At 32.9% G+C, this 21,866-nt stretch overlaps 1 protein-coding gene across 5 annotated transcripts in view; it reads left to right on the forward strand.

The window, feature by feature from the left end:
- The window catches only part of LOC134847659 (oxysterol-binding protein-related protein 1-like), a 68,517-nt gene that overhangs the window by 12,700 nt on the left and 33,951 nt on the right, over window positions 1-21,866 (forward strand). Inside the window, exon 1 of one of the 5 annotated variants that reach the window (XM_063864816.1) lies at window positions 8,514-8,882. The exons of 3 other annotated variants lie outside the window; for them this stretch is intronic. In XM_063864816.1, the coding sequence (XP_063720886.1) occupies window positions 8,855-8,882 (28 nt within the window). In that variant the 5' untranslated portion in view covers window positions 8,514-8,854. Of the gene's footprint in view, window positions 1-8,513; window positions 8,883-11,914; window positions 12,561-21,866 lie in introns of those variants that run through there. One more of the 5 variants, XM_063864817.1, reaches the window with a different exon arrangement.

Below are 21,866 nucleotides of genomic sequence, written 5' to 3' on the forward strand. Positions count from 1 at the left end.
CTAAATACATCTAATTTATAGGTATTTTAAACCAACCAGTCTTAAACTAGTCTTAGTTTAAGTTTAACCAATTTTAAACACTAAACGGTTTTATGCTAATTTTTTAACAAACCTAGAATCTGGTCTAGGAGTGGATTCATGAAAGGGTTAAGGTGGATTTATTTTTTAAAATGCCAGGACTTTTCGTGCTCTCTCAAAACAGAATAAACACTCTGTCTTGATTGTCAATTGTTTAAAAAAAAACAGATCAAACACCGTTTTCGGGAACTTTCGATGAAAATTTTTTAATGCAACCTTGTGTTTTTAGGAGCGTGCTATCTTCTGAAATTAGTCTACTTTGGTTTCGAAGAAACCCTTTGAAAAAAATTAGGGTCGGTCAAAAATGGATGCAGTACGAGAGTACCATTTGGACCTCACCTAAGCTTTACCCCCTGCATCTTCAACCTAAATCTGTCCCTGATTTCATTACTAAGGGTGAAAACAAATTTGATTTCCAGTGACCTTTAAACTAGTCTCAAGGTAACTGCAAATCAATGTCCTCTCAATAATGATGCAAGAAAGCAACCCAGTTTGAGTTTTGTTTCAGCATAAATCAACTAGATATGTAAATTTTTTGTTGAAACTGAATTCAAACTGGTTTTTGCATCATTTTTGAGAGGGCATATGATTTGCAATTAACTAAAACTAATCAAATTTGTTTTCACCATTGACATTAAAATTATAGTTATTTTTAGACTATAGTTTTGGAAGCACAATCATACACCGACAATCCGGTGGAATCCCTCAGTGGAATCCCTCATACGCAAAGGACCGAATGCGCGAAAACAAAAATCAGCCAATCAGATTTCAGTAATCTAAAATTTGGAAAGAAACTAAACATTTCCAGGGATTGAATATTAATATTGGCCGAATATAAAAACGGCAAAAATATGCAAAATTTTCAAATTGCCACAGACCGCCACCGATTGGTAACAATTTTTTTATTTCAAGTGTTTCGTTATGAAAGAAGCAAAATATTGCTTCATTTATTACGTTTTAATTGAATGGCAACTGCTTCTTTTTGAAAATTGACTTTCGGCTAATTTTGTTTCCAGGCCTTTGCCCACAAGTTTTTTCGCCCATTCGGTCCTTCGCGCATGAGAATAGCCCCCTGACAATCCAGGATCCTAGTTATGAAAGACTTACGTAATAATTAATAAATTATGTAAAGTCAGCAGTTTTCACCAAATTTTACTAGGCTCAAAAGTCTTGTTGCGTTTCAAGTGAAGTGCTCTGCGTTCATGATGTAAATTTTACCAGCGCGCACTAAAATTTCATGGATAACAATCAAATACAATGGATTCTCATTGTCGGTGCCTAACAAATCAAAAAAAAACATTTGATAACAAACGATTAAAAATGGGTCATAATTTTTCTCCTCAAATTAGTAATATACATTTAAACGGATTAAAATCAATTTCTACGGATTATGATTAGTTTTCTTAAAAACTTGTCGGAAATTATCAAACACTACAGTGTAATCAAAATTTCACTGTTACTTTTTTGGCTCGACACTTTTTGGCTTAATACTTTTGGCAAAAAACTTTTCGGTTTATCACTTTTTGGCAAGTGAGATGCACTCTACCTCTGAAAAATTTTATCTTGTTGTTAATTTTGTCCCTTCACAGTTTTTATTCTGTATAATTTTGAATTTCTCAATTTTGCTGACTTATACACACTTTTTTATCCAAACAACGTCTCTCATTCCCTCTGTGTCCTTCTCTCATGTTTACCCCCAACCACCCCTCCCCCGGCTTAACCCCCTCACTTGCGGGTATAAAAAATTGGGCGTATGAAAAACGGGGGGCTTAATTATGGGAAATTTGGTAAACTCGGAATGGGGGTAAAGGTGGATAATGGTGTCGACTAAACGTATTTGAAATTTTGCTTACAAGGGGATGTGAGAGGGGTGTGAAAGGGGTGTAGGAAGCGTTGTGGAAGAAGACGTGGTGGATGTGAAATTAGGGGCGAATGTCAAACGTTGAGGGGGTAATATACAATGAGATCAATATGTTCGTTGGGGTTCTAGTTTCGCAGAACGTTGCAGAAAATAGATTAAAACTTCTCATCTAAAAAAAACAATAGTTTTCTTTCATAAATTTTCTGCACAAAAAGTAACCAATTTTGGTGAAAAGAAAAATGAATTATAGCCTCTTGCTAAATGGGCCATGAAAATTGATTAAACTGGACAAATGGGGGAAATAATTAGGGGGAAGTTGGTAAACTGCGAGGGGGGGTAAACGTGGATAAACATGTCGACTAAACGTATTTGAATCTTTGCACATAAGGGGGTGTTGGTAGGTGTGAACGGGGTGCAGCAGGCGTTGCGGAAGAAGATAGGGTGGATATGAAATTAGGGGCGAGTTTCAAACATTGAGGGGGTAATATACACTGAGATGAACATGTTCGTTCGGGTTCTAGTTTTGCAGAATGCTGCAAAAATTTATTAAAAATTTCACATTTTTAAAAAACAATCGCTTTCTTTCATGAAATTTCTGAACAAAAAAAAATCAATTTTGTTGAAAACAAAAATGAATTATAATCGAATATAAAGGATTATAACGGATTGTTTAACCTTAAAAACAACAGATTATTCACCCCTATAAACCCATTCTCTTGATTAAATGGATCGTGAAAATTGATTACATTGTACAAATGGGGGAAATAATTAGGGGGATGTTGGTAAACTGGGTGTGGGGGTAAGCGTGGATAACGGTATCGACTGAATGTATTTGTGTTTTTGCATATAAGGGGATGTTGGAGGGGTGTGGAAGACGTGTAGGAGGCGTTAAGGAAGATGTGGCTGTTGTGAAATTAGGGGCGAATAAGCGTTTCGCATATACAATAAACAATCATTTTTCATGAATTTTCCGAACAAAATTATCAATTTTGTTGAAAGAAAAACTGAATTGAAATCGAAAACAAAGGATTATCATGCATTGCTTAACATTAGCACTAATCAAATAAAAATCCTAAAAATCCATTCTCTTGATTAACGGTTCAAGAAAATTGATTGCATTGTGTAAGGTTTTGCCAATATAATCTATCAAACGAAATTACTTTTCATGCTCTAGAGCTGGTAATTTTTTTTTGTTTTGGAAAACAATTTGACTTACATTGCTAATTTAGTTTTTTAACAAACGCGACAAAAATGTTTATAGATCAGGGCAAATACTTGATTGTTCAGACTGCCATGTATCCAACAAATTTTTTGAGGAAATGTTGATTTGTTTTTGTTTGTCCGCTAATAGTCAGCACAAATCATTTATGTCAAAAAATTTGAGCCACCATTAAAAGCAATTTGAAAAGTCGCATCAAAGATCAAGCTGAAGTAATAAATAGTACCCAATTGTTTTTTCGGTTTTTAGACAATTATAATTGTCAGAAAAAAATTAGTGGTTAGGGTTAGACGTTTTTAGGTGTTCACAATTAGATTTTTAGAGAAATTATAGTTGATTATAATCATGACTTTTCCAAGAAAGTATAAGAAAGAATATAATATCTTATAGTCCATTATAATTGATTATAATTCATATCATAAGACTCTTTGAATAGTTTATATTCGGTTAAAATCTATTTTTTCCAAAAATTTTTACACAAGTAAGTTCCTACTTATATTATATGACTAATTGTTTTTCTGTCGTAAAAAAATTGAGCTGAACGTGGGATTTCATAACAAAGAAAGTGAGATGTCTGATTGTATCATGGTTGATCTAAACAGAAACGTTAAGCTTGAAACAGAAATTTTACATAAATGCCTTTATATAAGTTGAAAAAATCCCGCGATACGTGAATGATAACTTTTTCAAATAGTTAAGGAAAAACAAAAAGTAAAACTTTGTGCTGATATTTTGGTATTGAAAAAAACTAAAAACTTGCCCTGTGAGAAACAACTCTAATTGAGAAGAAATGAAAAAACAAAAAGTGATACATTTGAATTAGTTTGAAATCTGCTAAGACAGTTTTACTATTTTTAAAATAAACCAACCTCTATGAAAAGCGTAAAATACAAGCAAATCAGATGCAAATTAGAAGACAAAGTGGGCAAATAAAATCGATTAGAATTATATCATAAAATAGATGAAATTACAACTGATTATAATTTGTCTTCAAAAAAAAGAGATTTTAATCGATTATATTTCAATTATAATAAATTTGTTCTTAATTTTGATGAGACTGGTGTTCAAATCATAGTATAGTTGACTATTAACGCTTAAACTGGATGCGGTTAATTGAGCAGTGTTAATTTTAAGTTTTGAAAAAAAACAAGAAAATTGGAAACTCAATTATTTTTCTCAAACTGGACTAAAATAGTCACAAAATGACGACAACAAAAGTGCATAAAATGCTGAAGCTTGTTTGGAAAATTTGGACCCAGAGTTTCAACCAACAAATCACCCAGTCAACTTTGTCTTCATCGAACCAATCAAATTTTACGCAAAAACTGCCGGGTCAAATTTTCAGCAAAAAAATCAGGGTAAAACACTGGTGCCATACAAATTTAAAAGCGTACAACTTCTATCAATTGGTGCAAAACGTTGAAAATTTGTTTTGATAAAGAATGATATTTTATGTAGTAATGTTAAATTTTTTGGCTTTCGAAAAAATTTTATTTGGTTACACAAACTTTTAAAGATTATACTCTTCTTAATTTTTGGTGGGTTACAAAATTGGCTCGCTTGAATATAATATGCAGGTTTAGTCTAATATCTGATTGACTAAAAGAAGCCAAAAATGACAGAGCTCGTTCCGTAATGTTTACAATTCAATTTAGCAAAACAAATTGCGCCATAATATGTGGTGAACTTCTAAGCAACTTTTGTTATCGTTATTGTTTGCTAAAATTATACCAGCTAGAGACCAGCGATTTTAACATTTTCGTTTATTTTGTCCGGATAATTTAAATCAGCATTGTAGATTGTTGTATTGTTGCATTGTAGCTCGCAATTTGGAACATTCTTGAGAGCCAGATAATTCGCCTCGCCTCATATGAATAATTTGCTTTACTTTTGCGTCATTTATAAAATCTTCAAAGCGTGCAAAAATTAGTCCAGAAGATAACCAAAGTCGTAATTATCAAACCTGCAGAAATTCACCAAGAAAAATTGTAGGTGAAATATCACCTTTAATGTAAACTTAAGGAGTCGAAATCTCCATTGGATTTAAGAATTTTCCTTTAAAATGTTGTTTCGGTTGTCCAGAATGGTCTGAATATAAAAGCAATCCCAAGCATATCTTTTAATTAACTTCTTCGTAAGTCGGAACAAAAAGTATTTGTTGTGAGCTGCTTGCTCTTCACGCTGAAAACGCAAAAAATGTTTCATGCAATTGGAATACTTAGACAAAACTGCTCGTATCAAGGCGAAGTCTTGAATGTTCTCACTGCCTTTAAGGTTTTTGGAGCAGTAATGACCTATAAAAATTAAATGTAAGAAAAATAAAATGAATTTTTTTTTCTAAAAATTGAATTTTTTTAATGAAAATCATCCCCCCACGCACCATATAAAGTACAAAACAATAGACTTTGCTCCAATTTAACAAATCAACTATGGCAAATAAGCTTCTTTCAACCAGATTGGAACAATGTCTAACAAGGATTAAATATCCGCTCACACGTTAATAGCGCGATATATATCGCGCGTTAATTGTCCCAAATTGGCCAAATTAGCAATATTTAAACCCCCATAACTTTAAGAAAAAGGACTACAGGTAAATTATCTTTTCAAATTTAAACTCAGGACAACAATACTTTTTGAATTATTAAAAAAAGTTCCATCAAATATGGCTAGTTAAAAAGTCGAAATTTGTCTGAAGAAAAAAAGCCCCACCCGAGCACAAACATTCCGTTACTTTTGTACAGATAGTCGGAACAAGACTGCTCGTATCAGAGCGAGGCCCTGAATGGTCCGACTGCCTTTTAAGATCTATAGAGCAATAATAACTTGAAAAATTATATGTAAAAAAAATAACACGAAAAATTGAATGAAAAAAAAATAAAAAATATATATATCATTTTTAAATTTACGATTTTTGCAAAAATCATCACCCCACACGCCCTATTAAGTACAATTAAGAACAAAGTGATTGGTTTTGCTCCTATTAACAAAATAATTATGGCAAATAAGCTTCCGTAAACCAATTTAAAACGATTTCTAAGGCGGATTAAATCTCCGCTTACGCGTTAATAGTGCGAAATATATCGCGCGTTAATTGTCCCTAATTGGCCCAAATGGCAATCCTTAAACCCCAATAACTTTATGCAAAATGATCACAGGCAAAAATTTAAGCTCAGGACAACAATACCTTTCAAATGATATTTAAAAAATCCGTCAAAAATGACTGTTTAAAAAGTCTAAATTTGTCTGAAGAAAAAACATATATTCCGTTACTTTCGTTACAAAAATTGGAACTACAAAAACTAATTTTTGAATTTTGGCTTTGCTGATCCAACCCTACAATAAATAAACCATTGCCAGTGTGGAACGAACTCGTTGATGCACCGATTTAGAAAAAGTACCAGGATTCTTTTCCTCGGTGAGGCTTCTCAAAACGTACTTGAGATAAACCATGCGGGATGACCGGCTATTATCGCTGGCTCATTCATAATTCCCTGAAAAACCAAACGGTCCAGCTTCAAAAACTGACGTTTAGAGTTTCTCTAAACTTCATTTTCTTGATTTGTGAATTTCTTGATTATACTCTGTTGATTGGTAAATTTATATGTTTTTTTTTACACAGAACTACCTAACAATATCACCTTTATGGCATCATTAAAGAGCTTCCAACCCTATAAAAATAAGCAATAATTTAACAATTAACCCTTTTAAAGTTCGAACTTTGCTGTATTCTGTTTCTCGAAAAGTCGCTGATCTTATCTACTTAACAATCTCTCCCCTCCGTTTCTTGAAAGTGTAATAAATTGTTAAGTAGCCCGCCGGGTTGACCTCCATAAAAGAAAAATGTTTATCATACAATTTCATTTATGGCGACTTTGAAAAAATTGCTTATCATACATTTTTCATACAAAATTTAAAAACTGTATTAAACGTTTTTAGAGAAATACATCTGTTCTACTTCCATCTTTTGACTCTTTCTGCTCAATAAATTTTAAATCTATTTTCATGATTTTAATTTCGATCAAAAATGCTTATCATAATTTTTCATATATAAAAATTTTATGATAAGCATTTTGCTAAAGAAAAAATAAAATCTTCAAAATTAATTTAACGATGTTTCTGGATGAATATACAAGGGTTTTTAAAAAATTTTATTGAAAGAATGCATTTTGACTCTCAAAAACATGATTTTAGTTTTGGTAAAAAATGCTTATTATATACTTTTCATATATGAAAATTGTATGATATCCAATTTTTCATAAGCAAAAATACAAAATTGACGTTAAAAAAATTTTAATCCCTTTTTTAGTTGCAAACTTGCTTTCGGCTCAAATATAAATTTTTGCGAAAAAAAATTTTGCATGCAAAATTTGACTTTTTGTGTTTATAACGTAGTCCAGGGTGAGTTTTTCACCCAAAAAATCCAAAAAACGTTTTTTTTGTAAACACGATTATGATTTTTTACTTTCATTTGCTCAGATAAAAATAAATTTGTAAAAAAACAGGCCTTTCTTTCTCAACTACCAAATTTTTCAAACCCAAAAATTGTCTAGCCATATACAAAAAGTTACATTTTTGGTATTCAATTCCATGTGAAAATGTAAAAGTTTACGTGGAAAAAAATAACCAAATGCAGTTTGTCTGCTTGGTAACTGCCAGCTACACTCTAGGTTTTTTTATGACGAAAAATTCAGGGTTAGTGTTTCCGATGAAACACAAAATTTCAAAACAAACATTTTAAAATATTTTCATTTATGGAAAAAATGCTTGCCATACAATTTTATAGTATGAAAAAATTGCCTATCATAATATTTCATAGTATGGAAAAAAGGCTTATCATGAAATTTTCATAAAATTTTTTTTGGTCTATGAAATAGTATGATAAGCATTTTTTAACAATATGAAATAGTATGATAAGCATTTTTTGTCAACCCGGGCCTTTTTACACTTAATTTTCACAAATCAATTTTGGTTCAAGATTGTCATGCTAAAAACAAAAATAATTAAATGCAGCCTGCCTCAACAACCTCTTCGAAAAATCTTACTCACGCCACTGCAATTAAACAATTGAAATATTTTAGGGCCGCTGATTATTGTTTTTAATACACAAAAACAAAACAATGCAAGAACGGTCATTTTAATTAAAAGGCATTTTGTAAGTAAATTGATCATTTCAATTTACGTCGTCAAATTCTAAAAATAACCAAGAAGAAATAATGACTTGAATTGTTTTAAGCGCATTCAATCAATATTTTCTACAACTCGCTCTGAAACAGTTTCCTGGGAATCGATTGAGAATGATTGTCAATTTAGACCAACTTCTAACTGAATGTTTATGTTCTTGACCCGGTAAACGTGCTAGATGGAAGGCATATGTGAAACATGCAGAATAGAAAACACCACGGCTCAGTGGGTCCAATCTAAACCTTCGTTCCCGTCTTAGAAGCGAAGCCATAAAAGCACACAAATCGAACGACCATGTCTAAAAGCAAACGGCAATCAAACTATACTATATATACTTGAGCGAAATTTTGTGGATGGAATGATTGCAATTATTGAAGCTATTATGAAGCTAATTTCAGAAACGTCTCCCTGAAAGTAAGAGGGCAGAAAAAGTTCTTAATAAAAAGAAATCAGTCTAAAATTAGCTGATCTTATTCCAACGTTTGTCTCCCAAAACGGCTTTCTGTTTTATCATCATGTTCTTCGCACGCTATTTAGACAACGGTAAGAACATTTTCGAGTCTTTTTTGAAATTTTTTCTGCAGGTTACTCAGAAAAGTCCGTCAAAAGCTGTTTTTTAAGAAATTGAAATTTGTCAGGAGAAAAGAGGCCCGCGATCACAATTCATATGCCACTTTTCAGGAAAGCCAAAATCAGAAACTATTTCAACAGTGATAATTTTGTAATGTTAAGGGGTTTGAAAGCAGCTATAAAACAAACTAATGGGCTTTTTATGAGCAATTTTTATTGATAGTTGCTCAAATAACTTTGTTTAGCGCGTCTAAATAATTGCTCCCAATAATTCCCTGTTAGACAAACCTTATGACTTCGGATTTTATATTGATTTTGGTCGGAGAAAAGTTCAGGAATAATTTCATTACGAGGCCAAACTGTGAATTCTGTGCGTTGTGAGCGGATTCCGCAACAAGCCAAAATCAGATTTGTCGCGGAATCCGCAACTTTGCTACTTTTCTTTGATCTTCTTTGCTGTTTTGGATTCCACAAACAAATACCTAAAACACTGTACCGCTCACAAACGCGCCGAAAATAGGCGATTTTGCGGAATCCGCAACCGTACTTGCGGAATCTAGAACAGTTTGCGGAATCCAAAAACAAATAATAAGACATTTGTATAGTTAAATTGAGCTGTTGCGGATTCCGCAACTGTAAGCGGAATCCGCAACGTGTAAGTGGAATCAGCAAATTGTAAGTGGAATCCGCATTTTGCTTGCGGATTCCGTTTATGTAAATCTATATCTGTATTATAGCGTTTAAAATTAAATATTTTAATTACTGGTCACCAGAAAAATCAATCTCAATTACTACATAGATCAACTACCAGTTGAAATACCAAACGTTTGGTCTCAATCCCTGTCAACCCAACTTCTGTCAACATCAATCTCAACTTCAATCCCAAATACCGACCTTTTGATCCCAAATACCGACCTATTTCGATTTGAATTTCGATCCCAAATACTGATGCAAATACCGACCTTATTTGGCGATATGATGTGCGTTGTGTTTACATACACTCTCATCTCAATGACTACAAATATTGAACTTATTCGGTGTTGTATTTCCACAATACTAAAAGGTGACATCCACCGAATTAGTTAACAAATGTTTTGAGTTTGTACGTGGATTCCGCTGACAAAGGTTAACAACAACAAAAACAGCAACAAAAAAAAACAAAATTTTTATTTATATCGGATAATACATCCAATACATATTTACAAATTTAAGTGACTACTCCTCTTAAAACTCTCGAAGGGAAAATACAGAGTTTTTTTTCCAATTTAGTCTTCATAACTCCAGCGTTTCTGGGTCGCAGCGTATCTGCGGCATAATCCGTTCTGCGTGGTAGGAGATGATATAGCTGATGGAGATACCCGGTCTCGGTTATTTTGCGTAGCAAGGCCTTGTCAAATTTGCGGATAATTTTGCGAATAGGTTCAATTTCGTCAATAATACCAAAAAATCGTGCTTTGTTCTGAACTCGGTCAATTTGATCTAGGAAATATGAATAGGTACCACCCCAAACAGACGCGCAGTAAGATAGTCGAGATATCACCAAAGAATTATAAAGTAATTTCAGCTCTTCCGCTGTATAGTTCAGACGTTTGAGGCGCAACAAAAGATATAGACATGAGACTGACGGTTAAGTCGTTGCCTTTAAATTCCGCATTGCTATACATAAAAATTCCAGCTCTAGTTTTCATTTGTTCATATGCAAGTTCAGTAATAAACAAAATTCTGAATTCACTTACAGTTTGCGGAATCCGCTTACATTTGCGGATTCCACTTACATTTTGTGGAATCTACTTACAGTTGCGGAATCCAGAACAAATAGCTATATTTGCTTTTTGCGGAAACCGCGGCACAACATAGGTGCCCGACAAAATTTACCGTACAGGTATTTGTACGCGGAATCTACGGAAGTTTTGTAAGTGGAATCCACTGACATTTTGGAACATGTTTAAAGGTTTGTCTTTGGAATCCAGGAACATACAGACACAAAATTGTGCGCCTATCCAGTACACAGATAGGCCTCGTAATTTTCATTTTAGAGAGATAACCAAAACTTCAAGGGCGGGTTTAGCGGGGCGGACGCTTCCCCCCTCTCAGGGATTCGACCCCCTGCCGACCCAAAGGGTCCCCCCTTTGTACTAATTTGAGATATTCATTTTTGGTGATGGACCCTAAAAATGCTTTAAGGGCGCCTTCGGCGCAAATATATACTATATTTTAAGGGGTAGCGCGCGCCGAAAAAACACATTTTTTTGGTCTAAGTTTTCCAAAAAATGCCTAAAAAACGTCTTTTTTGGCCTGTTTTTTTTTGAAAATTTTACCTGCGGTGAAGAAATTTCGGCCAAAATAGGGACAAAGTTTTGCTTTGGGAGAGCTCGAAAAATCAATTTGGTCGACTTACAAAAAAGGTCGACAAATTAATCGAACATTTTTTAAAAATCCGACCCCCTCCCCCCCAAACCCCCCCCCCCCCCCCCCGTCGAGAAAATCCTAGATCAGCCCCTGTAAAACTTGCAAAAGTTTTTACCCGAAAAGTTGTTGAACTATATTTTATGAAGAAGCTTGCAGTTGGGTGTGTTTATTAGAACAATTTTTTTTGTGAAACTGCCTAAACATTGTACTCATTTCTTCGCCTATAAGTGCAATACTCTTATTTAACAGAAACTAGAATGCAAACTCATCAAAACAAATTCATCCCTTAGCAGTTAAATTTGCAGAAACATCACCGTGACGTATTGGGTCAATTCTAACACCAAATTTAGACACATAACAAATGACTAAGTGGAAACTCAGCTCAAAATTGTATTTTGTATCCTAAAAAGCTTTCCTATGAAAAAGAAATCAATTATTTCAAATTAGATTTTCATCTCAAGAAGAAATGAAATTATAGACCAGAAGGCTTTAGCTCGCCAGCGAAGAGTTGGATTATGAGGCCATAATATAACTAAAATCGACCAAGAGGCTGATTTTCCATCGACGGCTTCCGGGGAAAAGGGGAAAAATGGCTGCAATTCTTATGTCTTTGTTCGAATATTCCAGGCCATTTATCAGCCTTCAATACTTAATCTGCAGTAATTCTGACCTCTATTGAAACCGTATCCAGAGTATTTTTGAAAGGAAGTCTTGAGCAATCCATCCATTCATCTGGAACACATGTTACCTTTTGCAGCGCTATATTGCGTTTTTATAACAAAACGCAACGCTCGTTTTCAGCTTATATCAATTAGGAAAACTCATTTTTAATAATTCATCTTTGAATGAAAAATGAAACGCTCCGCTTTTTATTTAAACAGAACAAATACGCACATTTTGGATAATTTTTTCAAGCATTGTTTGCTTAGTTGCGGTTCTTAACCATACATCCTTTGTACCACCAAGTTGGAAAAGTATAATAAAAGGGAATTGAAAAGTTTTCGTTATCGTATTATTTGAACTTCATATCTTGAAATTGGAGTTTTTTTAATAATAGAAACCGACAGCGACTGAATTGATTTGATATCACGTGTCACTATTGATCAAACAAGCTTCCGTCTCTCATCAATATTTGACATCTTCTACCCTTACCTTCAATTTTCCATATGTCTTTCTTGTTCCAATAAGTACCATTTTTTGGACAAGTGTTGGACAAGTGATCTCAATACAAAATGGGGAAAAGTAAGTAGTTAATTTACTTTTTTGGCTATTCGCTCTATCTCATTTATTGAGTGATCAAAACATAATAAGCATATAGCACAGAACGCAGTAGAAAAACACACAAAAGCATCATAAATAAATTTTTTATCTAAAATTCAAAAATCTTTATCATGTTTTTGGTGTTTTTTTTGTTACCAGGGTTGACCAAAACTCTTTATCATACAATTTCCATGTATGAGAAATTTCTTGTCATAAAATTTCATGCAGCTCCCCACCTATAAAAAATTGTATGAAATCTCGGATCTTGTTAACTAATGCCTACAAATCTGACTGAAAGCTTAAAAAAATTGTCTCGAGCGACTCACATAAGGAGGTAGCCAACAGGAAGGTACAGAATTCTTTGTATCCGAAGACAAAATACTTTCCTCCCATATGAACTACCTGTGAGCAAGTAGGAGAGACCCTGAAAACACAACAAGACTGCTCGTATCAAGGCAAAGCCTTGAATGTTCCGACTGCCTTTTAAGGTTTATGGTGCATTAATAACATTAAAAAGTTAAATGTAATAAAGCTAAATGAATTTTTTTTCTCTAAAAAAAGCAAATTTCTATGAAAATCGTTCCCCCATACGCCATATAAAGTACAAAAGGATAGATTTCGCTCCTTGTAACAAATCAATTATGGTAAATAAGCTTCTTTCAACTAATTTGGAACGATTGCTAAGACGGATTAACTCTCCGCTTACCCGTTAATAGCGCGAAATATATCGCGCGTTAATTGTCCCAAATTGGCCAAAATGGCAATATTTAAACCCCCCATAACTTTACGAAAAATGATCACAGGTGAAATATCTTTTCAAATTTGAGCTCAGGACAACAATACTCTTCGAATGATATTTAAAAATTCCATCAAACACGGCTTGTTAAAAAGTCGAAATTGGTCTGAAGAAGAAAGAAAACCCATATTCCGTTTTTTTCGTATCGAAAGTCGAAACAATAACATACAATTGAAACCTAAAAACAAACAATACATCAAACATCTACAAACTTCAAAAAATCTTAACAGCTCGCAGAAGCGCAAACTAATTATTATGACATTCAAAAAAGTATTAATTATTTTGTATCACAAGTAAAAAATACTAAAACCACAGAAGCTGAACATCTTGTGCCATGCAACGAAAGCGTAGCATTGGCAGCTACTAAAAAAAGGAGATGAAAATTTACCAATTCGAAGAAAAACTTGAAAAAAATAAATTTTTATCGAAAAAATGCCTATCATACAAATTCCATAAAAAGGAGCTGCATAATAAGCATTTGTTTCATTATGTTATATTGTTTTCGATGAGTAAAAACTTCTATTCAGTTGAAAGCACTCTGCATAAAATTTCTTATAAAACTTTTTCAAAGGATTTCTGAAAACTTTATTTGTAATGAAAAAATGCTTGCATAAAATTATTATAAATGGGAATTGTATGAGTAGCTTTTTTTTTCACCAGACTTTTTTTTATCAGAATCAAGCAGCCGCAGAAATTAGTTTATATCTTTTTTTCAACCATTTTTCGAAATTGTATGAATATTGCATGACAAGCATTTTTCCATACACTTGTTGTATGGAATTCTATGATAAGCGTTTTTCATGTATGGAGGTCAACCCGGGTAGCCCAAAATTTCAAAGTGAAGTCCACGATAGCAGTCAAAAACAAAAAAATGGCAAGTTCTTTTCCATTTTGAGGAAAGGTTTTGAAATATGTTCTGGTATCTGAATCACGATCAAAAGCTCTTAAACAGAACAGTAAATTTGATGTCCCGGGGGGGGGGGGGGTTGTTTTTTTTACTTGACTTTAGTGAGAGAAAAACCACACCTCAGACAGTGGCTTTCTCCACTCCTTGGGTTAATCGAAACAAAAAGTGGGGGTTTAACTGGAAAAGTGTTCATTATATGGTACATTTATAGTGTGTGTTAATTGCATACTTGTGTACTTTCTGGTTTATGGATAGAATTTCGACTCAGTTTTCTCGGGTCATTGAGCTAATACGGAAAAAAATGAAACACGGATCAAAAAATTATTTAGTTTTAAAACTTTTTTATTTTTAATTGAATGATTGATTAATTCTTCAAAAACCAATCAAGCATAATTGCAATTCGTTTTGATTTCAATAAAAAAAGCTTGTTGTTCCGATCACTCTCGTTGAATGAACCTATGTTGTAGAGCTTCATTAAAAAATCAAAATTTTGAAAATACTGGCTTAAATTAATGAGGAAAGTGCTATTCTGTGCTATTTTTTCACAACAACTGTTTAAACCTGTTTCGCCATATGAAAATAGTTCAAATCTGAGCTCAGAGTGACCTTTGCTTCCCTTGACACTTAAATAAGACTTACTATTTCCAGAAATAACTTAACGCTGATTGTGCTTAGCTCTGTGATGAAAACACAGAAATGTGATTGACTGAAAATTCAAATTTAGATTCCTGATAAACTTTTTCTGTTGATTCGCTTGGGATTCGAAGAAACTAATTTTTCTTCTGATTTTTCTTCATCAGTCAACAATAAATTTAAGATAAACACAGACTGCAAGAGCAAAACTTATCGTACATTTTTTGCTGGTGATTGGTTAAATAATAAAAGTTGAATTACGTAACTCCAGCTAGCAAAATCGGATTCGTCAATTTTTTGATCTGCTCCTGTTCAAGTTTGATAAAATTTTTAGATTTTCCGGATCCTTGTTATTTTTAGTTCTCTTAATGTTTTTTTGGTATCAACAGGCAAGTGAGAGCTCTTGGGTTGTCTTGAAATATTTGGATGAGATAATTGCACAAGTACATCAAAATGACACCAAATTGCTATAAAATCAACATGTTCATACCTAAAAAACTCAAAAAACTTTTGTCACCCCAACTCCAGCCCCTCCCCCACTCCAACTTGACCAGCTCCACCCTAATTTATCCCTCCACACTTTACACCACTACCTCCCCTATCTACCACCTACCCTACCACTACCACCTCATCTGCACCCCCACACACCCGCAGGTTTCGACTCCCCCGCTACAGGGAGGAGGGTTGAAGACGGGTGGTTGATAGAAGTGGTGATGGAGTTTACGTTACTTCAACCCCTGAAACGCACGTTTATGCATGTCCCAGCCTCCCCCCACCCCCGTAGAACCATCCCCCACCTTCAACCATTAGATAACCTCCTCTTTAAAGTTAGAGGAGAGGGGCAGTGGGCGGGGGAGGGGCAGTAGGCAGGAGGGGTAAAATGAAGGTAAAAAAATAACAGTTGAATATAATGCTAAACTGTCAAATTGAAAAAGTAGAGAACTTTAAATGTATAAAATCTTGCAAAAATTACAAATAACTTCTTAAAAAATCCATTTTAATTGAATAAGTTTTTATCATAATGGATTATATTGATGTAAGAAATATTATGATTGTAATACATTTTCAATGGGTTATAATCGATTTCAATTAATTATAATGGATTTTATTGATAAAAAAATATTAAGATTTTAATCCTCTTTTAATGGATTCTAATCGATTACTTTTGTAATTTTATGGACACTGACTATAAAATGACAATATAATTGATTATTGTTTATGAAACTACAGTACGGGATAAAATCAAGCGATGGTGAAGCAGAAAAAGAAGAGTGTGATTTGAGAGGTAAAGAGAATTGATTCGAACCACATGGGGAGATTTTAATGTTTGCAAAACTGAATAAGACTGCTCGTATCAGGGCAAAGCCCTGAATGTTCCGACTGCCTTTTAAGGTCTCTGAAGCAGTAAAAAAATTAATAAAATGTAACGAAATTCTTTTATTTTAGTTACTATTTTCTTGTGACATTTTATAAAGTACAGAGTGATAAATTTCCCTTCTAATAACAAATCAATTATGGCGAATAAGCTTCCTTCAACCAAATTGGAACGATTTCTAAGATGGATTAAGTCTCTGCTTACGTGGTAATAGCGCGAAACATATCGCGCGTTAATTGTCCCATATTGGCCAAAATGGCTATCTTTAAACCCCCATAATTTTACGAAAAATGATCGAAGGTGAAATATTTTTTCAAGTTTAAGCTCAAGGCAACCATACCTTTTGAATGATATAAAAAAATTCCTCCAAAAATGGCTAGTCAAAAATGCGAATTTTGTTTGAAGAAAAAAAAACAACTCCGAGCACAAATTTTCCGTTACTTTCGTTACAAAAATCGGAACAATAAATAAAAAATTCAGCGATGACTTACGCTTGTCTCGAAAATTCAAAGCTAATTGAAAATGATTCAACGCAATTTCAGGTCTGGATTTTGCAATGCGATCTCATCAATGTTTCAGACCTGATCAAGGTTAGTTTGACACTGATCAGGGAAAAAATCAGCCAAGGTCGTATATTGAATTTGTTATGAAACTGCAGTTTTTATCTCTGAGATATCATGACAGAGTAAAAGTCAAGGGTGGGTTAAATTTGCAGCGCAAATGCAAATATTCAATAATTTTACTCATGATGTTTTTATCTACATCTGACTTTTTTTTATCTCGTCAAGAAAGTTGAAATCACATCAATCAATTATCAAACAATCTGAGTTCACAAAATTTATATTAAAAAAAACTCAAAATTTTTAGTTTTTTTATATGCAGTTGGTTTTGAGATGGAAGAAATGCATTGGAGCCGTCAGTGTGTTTTAATATTTAATTGTTTTTGCAATATTTTTTGGTAGTTTTTTTTGCAAATTGAAACACAAAAATGTTGGTCATAATTTACATTTCATACAAAAGACTTTTTACGGGACAACAAATCAGTTTAGCAGCTAATTGTAATAAAAATCAGATTCGTTTGGAATAAAAAACAAGGTATTTTTTGAAATGCATACTTTTTTGACGTTTTTAGCACCGAAAAGTTACATTTTTAAAAAACGTTTTTGAATCTCTCCATTATTTTCGCTATGCTACACTCATCATATGAAGCCACCGTTTTAATCTCAAAATTCGTCGCATTCACCTTATTTAACCAGCTACCTTATGCGAGCACTAACACTAATTAACCCCATCAATCTGCAGCTACCTAAAATGAATAAGCATGAAAATTCATCTGATTGAAACAGTTTTAAATCTCTGTACTTCTGCATTATAGCCCCCTATTCAATCAAATTTTGAAAAATCTGGTTTTTATCAAACTTGGATAACCTAATCATAGTAACCATGCACATATCATCTCACTTAAATTGTTTCCTCAAATTATCAATCATAGACCATCAAAACACAAAACCTGTAGTTCGGAAATCTACCCAATTGGTTAAATGAACAATTTAGTATCTGAGAAACTACTAAATCAAACGTTTTCTTTTAACGTATTCAAAGATGAAGTAGATAGAAGTATAGAGTTGCCCGTTTGCAGGTCTTACAACCATTTATGTAACTAGAAAACATAACCAGCAAATCATAATATCTAGGGTCAATCATTACAATTTTTTTTGCAAAATTCAAACTTACTTTATCCGAAAATCAATTGATGTTCAAAAAATTTTTAGTTATAATTGTTGCTTGCAATCATTGGCAGATTTAGTATTAACTCGAGGAGGGGGGGGGGGGGGGGGGTTGCGTCGCGTAATTTCAAAAAATGTTAGAAAGTTATGATGACTATTTTTTTGTCAACCAAATTGAGTTCACAACCTCTCAAAAATCACCATAAAGAGCTTGTTTTGACAGACCTGTTTTGGTTCTTTTTGGAAGGTTTTGACCATCAAATTGCGCCTTTTTAGGGTGCGATCCCTCTAAAAGTTATTAAATATTAGACCCGAAGTCACCAGAGAAGTTCAAGGATCGGTCGGCCAAAAATAGAAGCAGTGAATTAATACCAGAGGGAAGAGCCTTTAGGCAGTCAGGGGGACAAATCCTTGATGTGATTTCTTTTATAATTCCTTTTTTTCTTTTACAGGTAAACTTCTAAGTAAATGTTTTGGCAAGATTCAAATGAAATGCAAGGTACAAAAGATTGCTTTCAAAAAAAATGATCGAGCACCTGGTTAGGCTGCTCAAACTCAAAATAACGTCGGCATTAAAAAACCAAAATGGATGCTCAATCAAAAACCAAAAGTTTGATCCCCTCCCCATTTTTTAGAGAAAAATTCAACTTATAAAAACGTTTTATGCGAACTGGAAGAATTTTACCTGTGAAGCATAAATAGATGCCGATGTTCTCTAATAGTGTGAAACTTCTCTGTTATTGGATTTCGAGAAATATTTTGTATGCAAAAAATATAAACAAATTTATACTTAACATTCCGGCGTTATGGTTGATTTCGTAAGTTATTTGTTTTTTTTTGCCTGCATGTTAACTAAATCTAGAAGAAAATGAATTTGAGTGAGGAATGTAGTAAACATGTGGAAGTGTTCTCAATAAACATGAGTCCCCAAAAATAAAAATTCACTTATCTAAAGGATAACACAAAAAAAGCGTGATAACACAAAATTTTGTGTGATAACACAAAATAAGCATAGATGTTCATGAAAATCCGAGAAATCTTGTTCGATATATATTTTTTGAACATCTATTTTCGTAGATACGCGATTTCTAATTCATATGTTTCAAGTAAAAAAGTTGAAATATTGCTAATAACTTAGTAGTAAAATCTTGGCCTTTTAAAATGTTTTCCCTACGAATCTCTCGAGTGTTTTTTATTGTTCCGACTTTCGATACGAAAGTAACGGAATATTTGTGATCGGGGTGGGTTTTTTTTTCTTCAGACAAATTTCGACTTTTTAACTTGCCATTTTTGATGGAAGTTTTTTATATCATTCAAAAAGTATTGTTGTCCTGAGCTTAAATTTGAAAAGATATTTCACATGTGATCATTTTTCGTCAAGTTATGAGGGTTTAAAGATTGCCATTTTGGCCATTTTGACCAATTTGGGACAATTAATGCGCAATATAATTTGCGCTATTAACGAGTAAGCGAGATTTAATCCGTCTTATAAATCGTTCCAAATTGGTTGAACGAAGCTTATTTTGCCATAATTGATTTGTTACAAGGAACGAAATTTGTCTTTTTGTACTTTATATGGCGTGTGGAGGGATGATTTTTATTTAAAAAATTTCAAATTTTAGAAAAAAAAAATCTATTTATTTTATTTCATTTATTTTTTTTATGTTTTACTGCTGCTCAATAAACCTTAAAAGGCAGTCGGAACATTCAGGGCTTCGCCTTGATACGAGCAGTCTTGTTATTATATCGTTTTGATTACCAAAAGTTATGGCTCCCTTTAACGGGATTAGAAACAGATCGCAATGATTGATAATATCTTACCATTTGTAGCCAACTATGTGAAAGAGTAATTAATATTGTTTGTTTTTCTCAAATCAAGTGGTAATCTACATAAGTCTAATTTTCTTGGGTGCTTTTTTGTTGTACAAAATCAAGATCAAACTGTTTTTCACTTTGTTTTGTTTGAGAAAATTGAAGTAAAATTTTTTCGAAGAATGAGGTTGTTGAACATGCAGTTTACAAATTTCTGCGCAAGCTTCAACCGTTCAGAGCTTTTGCAAAACAATCACTTTTATTGTGGACAATTCTGCATTTTACTTTCAAAATTATATGAAAATTAAAATTGATCAAAAAACAACCAAACTTCCTGAAGCTATCAGATCTTTCCAATTTTAAGTCATTTTTTAGATTTTTTGAGAAAAAATTTGGCTTCATTGTACCACATTTTGATAAGAGCCGAGAAGTTTTTTTAAGACAGAAGAAAATTTTTCTACCACAGATATGCATTTATCAACACTTCATTTGCACATTTCAACAGAAATTGGGAGTGTTTAAATTTCTAAAAGTAAAAACGATGAATTTAAAGCTTAACAATCCATGAGTAATTATTATTGTAAAGATTTTTTTTATAAATTGAATTATCGAAAACTGTAACACAAGTACTATACAACCCTTCTGGTTGATATCCACTCAAAACATTTTTGGTTCATTGTTCTTCCTTTTCTCTTCAGAAGTTTCACATTTGCATGAAATTTCGAAGACGTTTTTTATTTATTTGGTTTTACTCGCTGTCGCAATTTGAGCATACTTTTGTGCTGTTTGTTTCAATCAATTTTACTGGAAAAAATAATAAAGTTTCCCCGAAATGCCTTTTTTGCTCATAACTATAACTGAAACAACGATACTTAAAAGAAAATTGTGATATTTTTCTAGTGCAAATTGATTTTGTGGAACAATTTGCGGATCAAGTTTTTTTGAGCTCTTTTAATACGGCATGACCTTAATTAGAGAAAATGCTGTGTCATTTTAGGGCATTTTTTGAATAAATTTGACCAAAAAATTGAGTTTTTCTTCAAAACTAGAATATATTGGAACACTTGGCACTTTATGAAATTTATTTTGGTCGGTCGGGCGATACTTTACGTCAATTTTACAAACAAAATTTTTGATTTATCGACCCTACAATTGTTTTAAAAGCATTTTCCAGCAGCCCCTTTTTTTCTTGAATTTTTTTATAATTTGAATAAAAATTTCAAAACGCCGGGCAAAGTCAGTTTTTAGAACAAAAATAAAATTTCAAAAATCACAAAAAAAACTGTTGTTTTGTTGTTAAAATTGTCTGAAACAAAGTCTTTTGATGAAAAAATTTTTTCCTGGATATGTACAACAATCGTTTTTCAATGCTTAAACTTTGCGAGAGTTACAAAAAAACTTTATGGTTTTTTACCCTTATTTGAGCACTTTTTAAAAATTAATCAAACTTCAAAAGTGACATTATGAGTGGTGTCAAAAGCAAAACAACTTTTTTGACGCTGCTATTTCTATGAAATAACAATATAAAAAATGATAAATTTGTTGGCACTACCACTTTTTTTCAATGCAAAGTTATTACGACGAAGGATCGTTTTCGATTTCTTAAAGAACGCTTGTAGAGGGTCAGTTGAAGTATCTTATACGGAATTCATTTTACTCATTTCTCGGGTTCCAACAAATTTTTCCAAAAGAAAACAGCAGACATTTTTAAAAAAGAAAAAAAAAACAGTTGTTTTCTTGGTTATTGCAGCAGACATATGGGCTCTTTTTCTTTTTCCCCTACCTGTAAAATTTTACCAACAAAACTTTTTTCACATTGTTCGATTGTTATGAAAATTGACATACGGACTAATAAGGCTATGACAAACATTACTGATCCTCATAACAAACCTTGTAAAATTACTCGTTACGCCATAAAATGCATGTTTATGTGAAGTGGGGGGGGGGGGGGAGGAAGAGCCGACATATGTTTGTAACAACCTGTTCTTTTTGCTTAGATACAACTGCACTTGTTGCATTTTGAAAATGTATTTTTTTT

This window comes from Symsagittifera roscoffensis, chromosome 6, assembly GCF_963678635.1.
Source record: "Symsagittifera roscoffensis chromosome 6, txSymRosc1.1, whole genome shotgun sequence".
NCBI classification, from domain to species: domain Eukaryota; kingdom Metazoa; phylum Xenacoelomorpha; order Acoela; family Convolutidae; genus Symsagittifera; species Symsagittifera roscoffensis.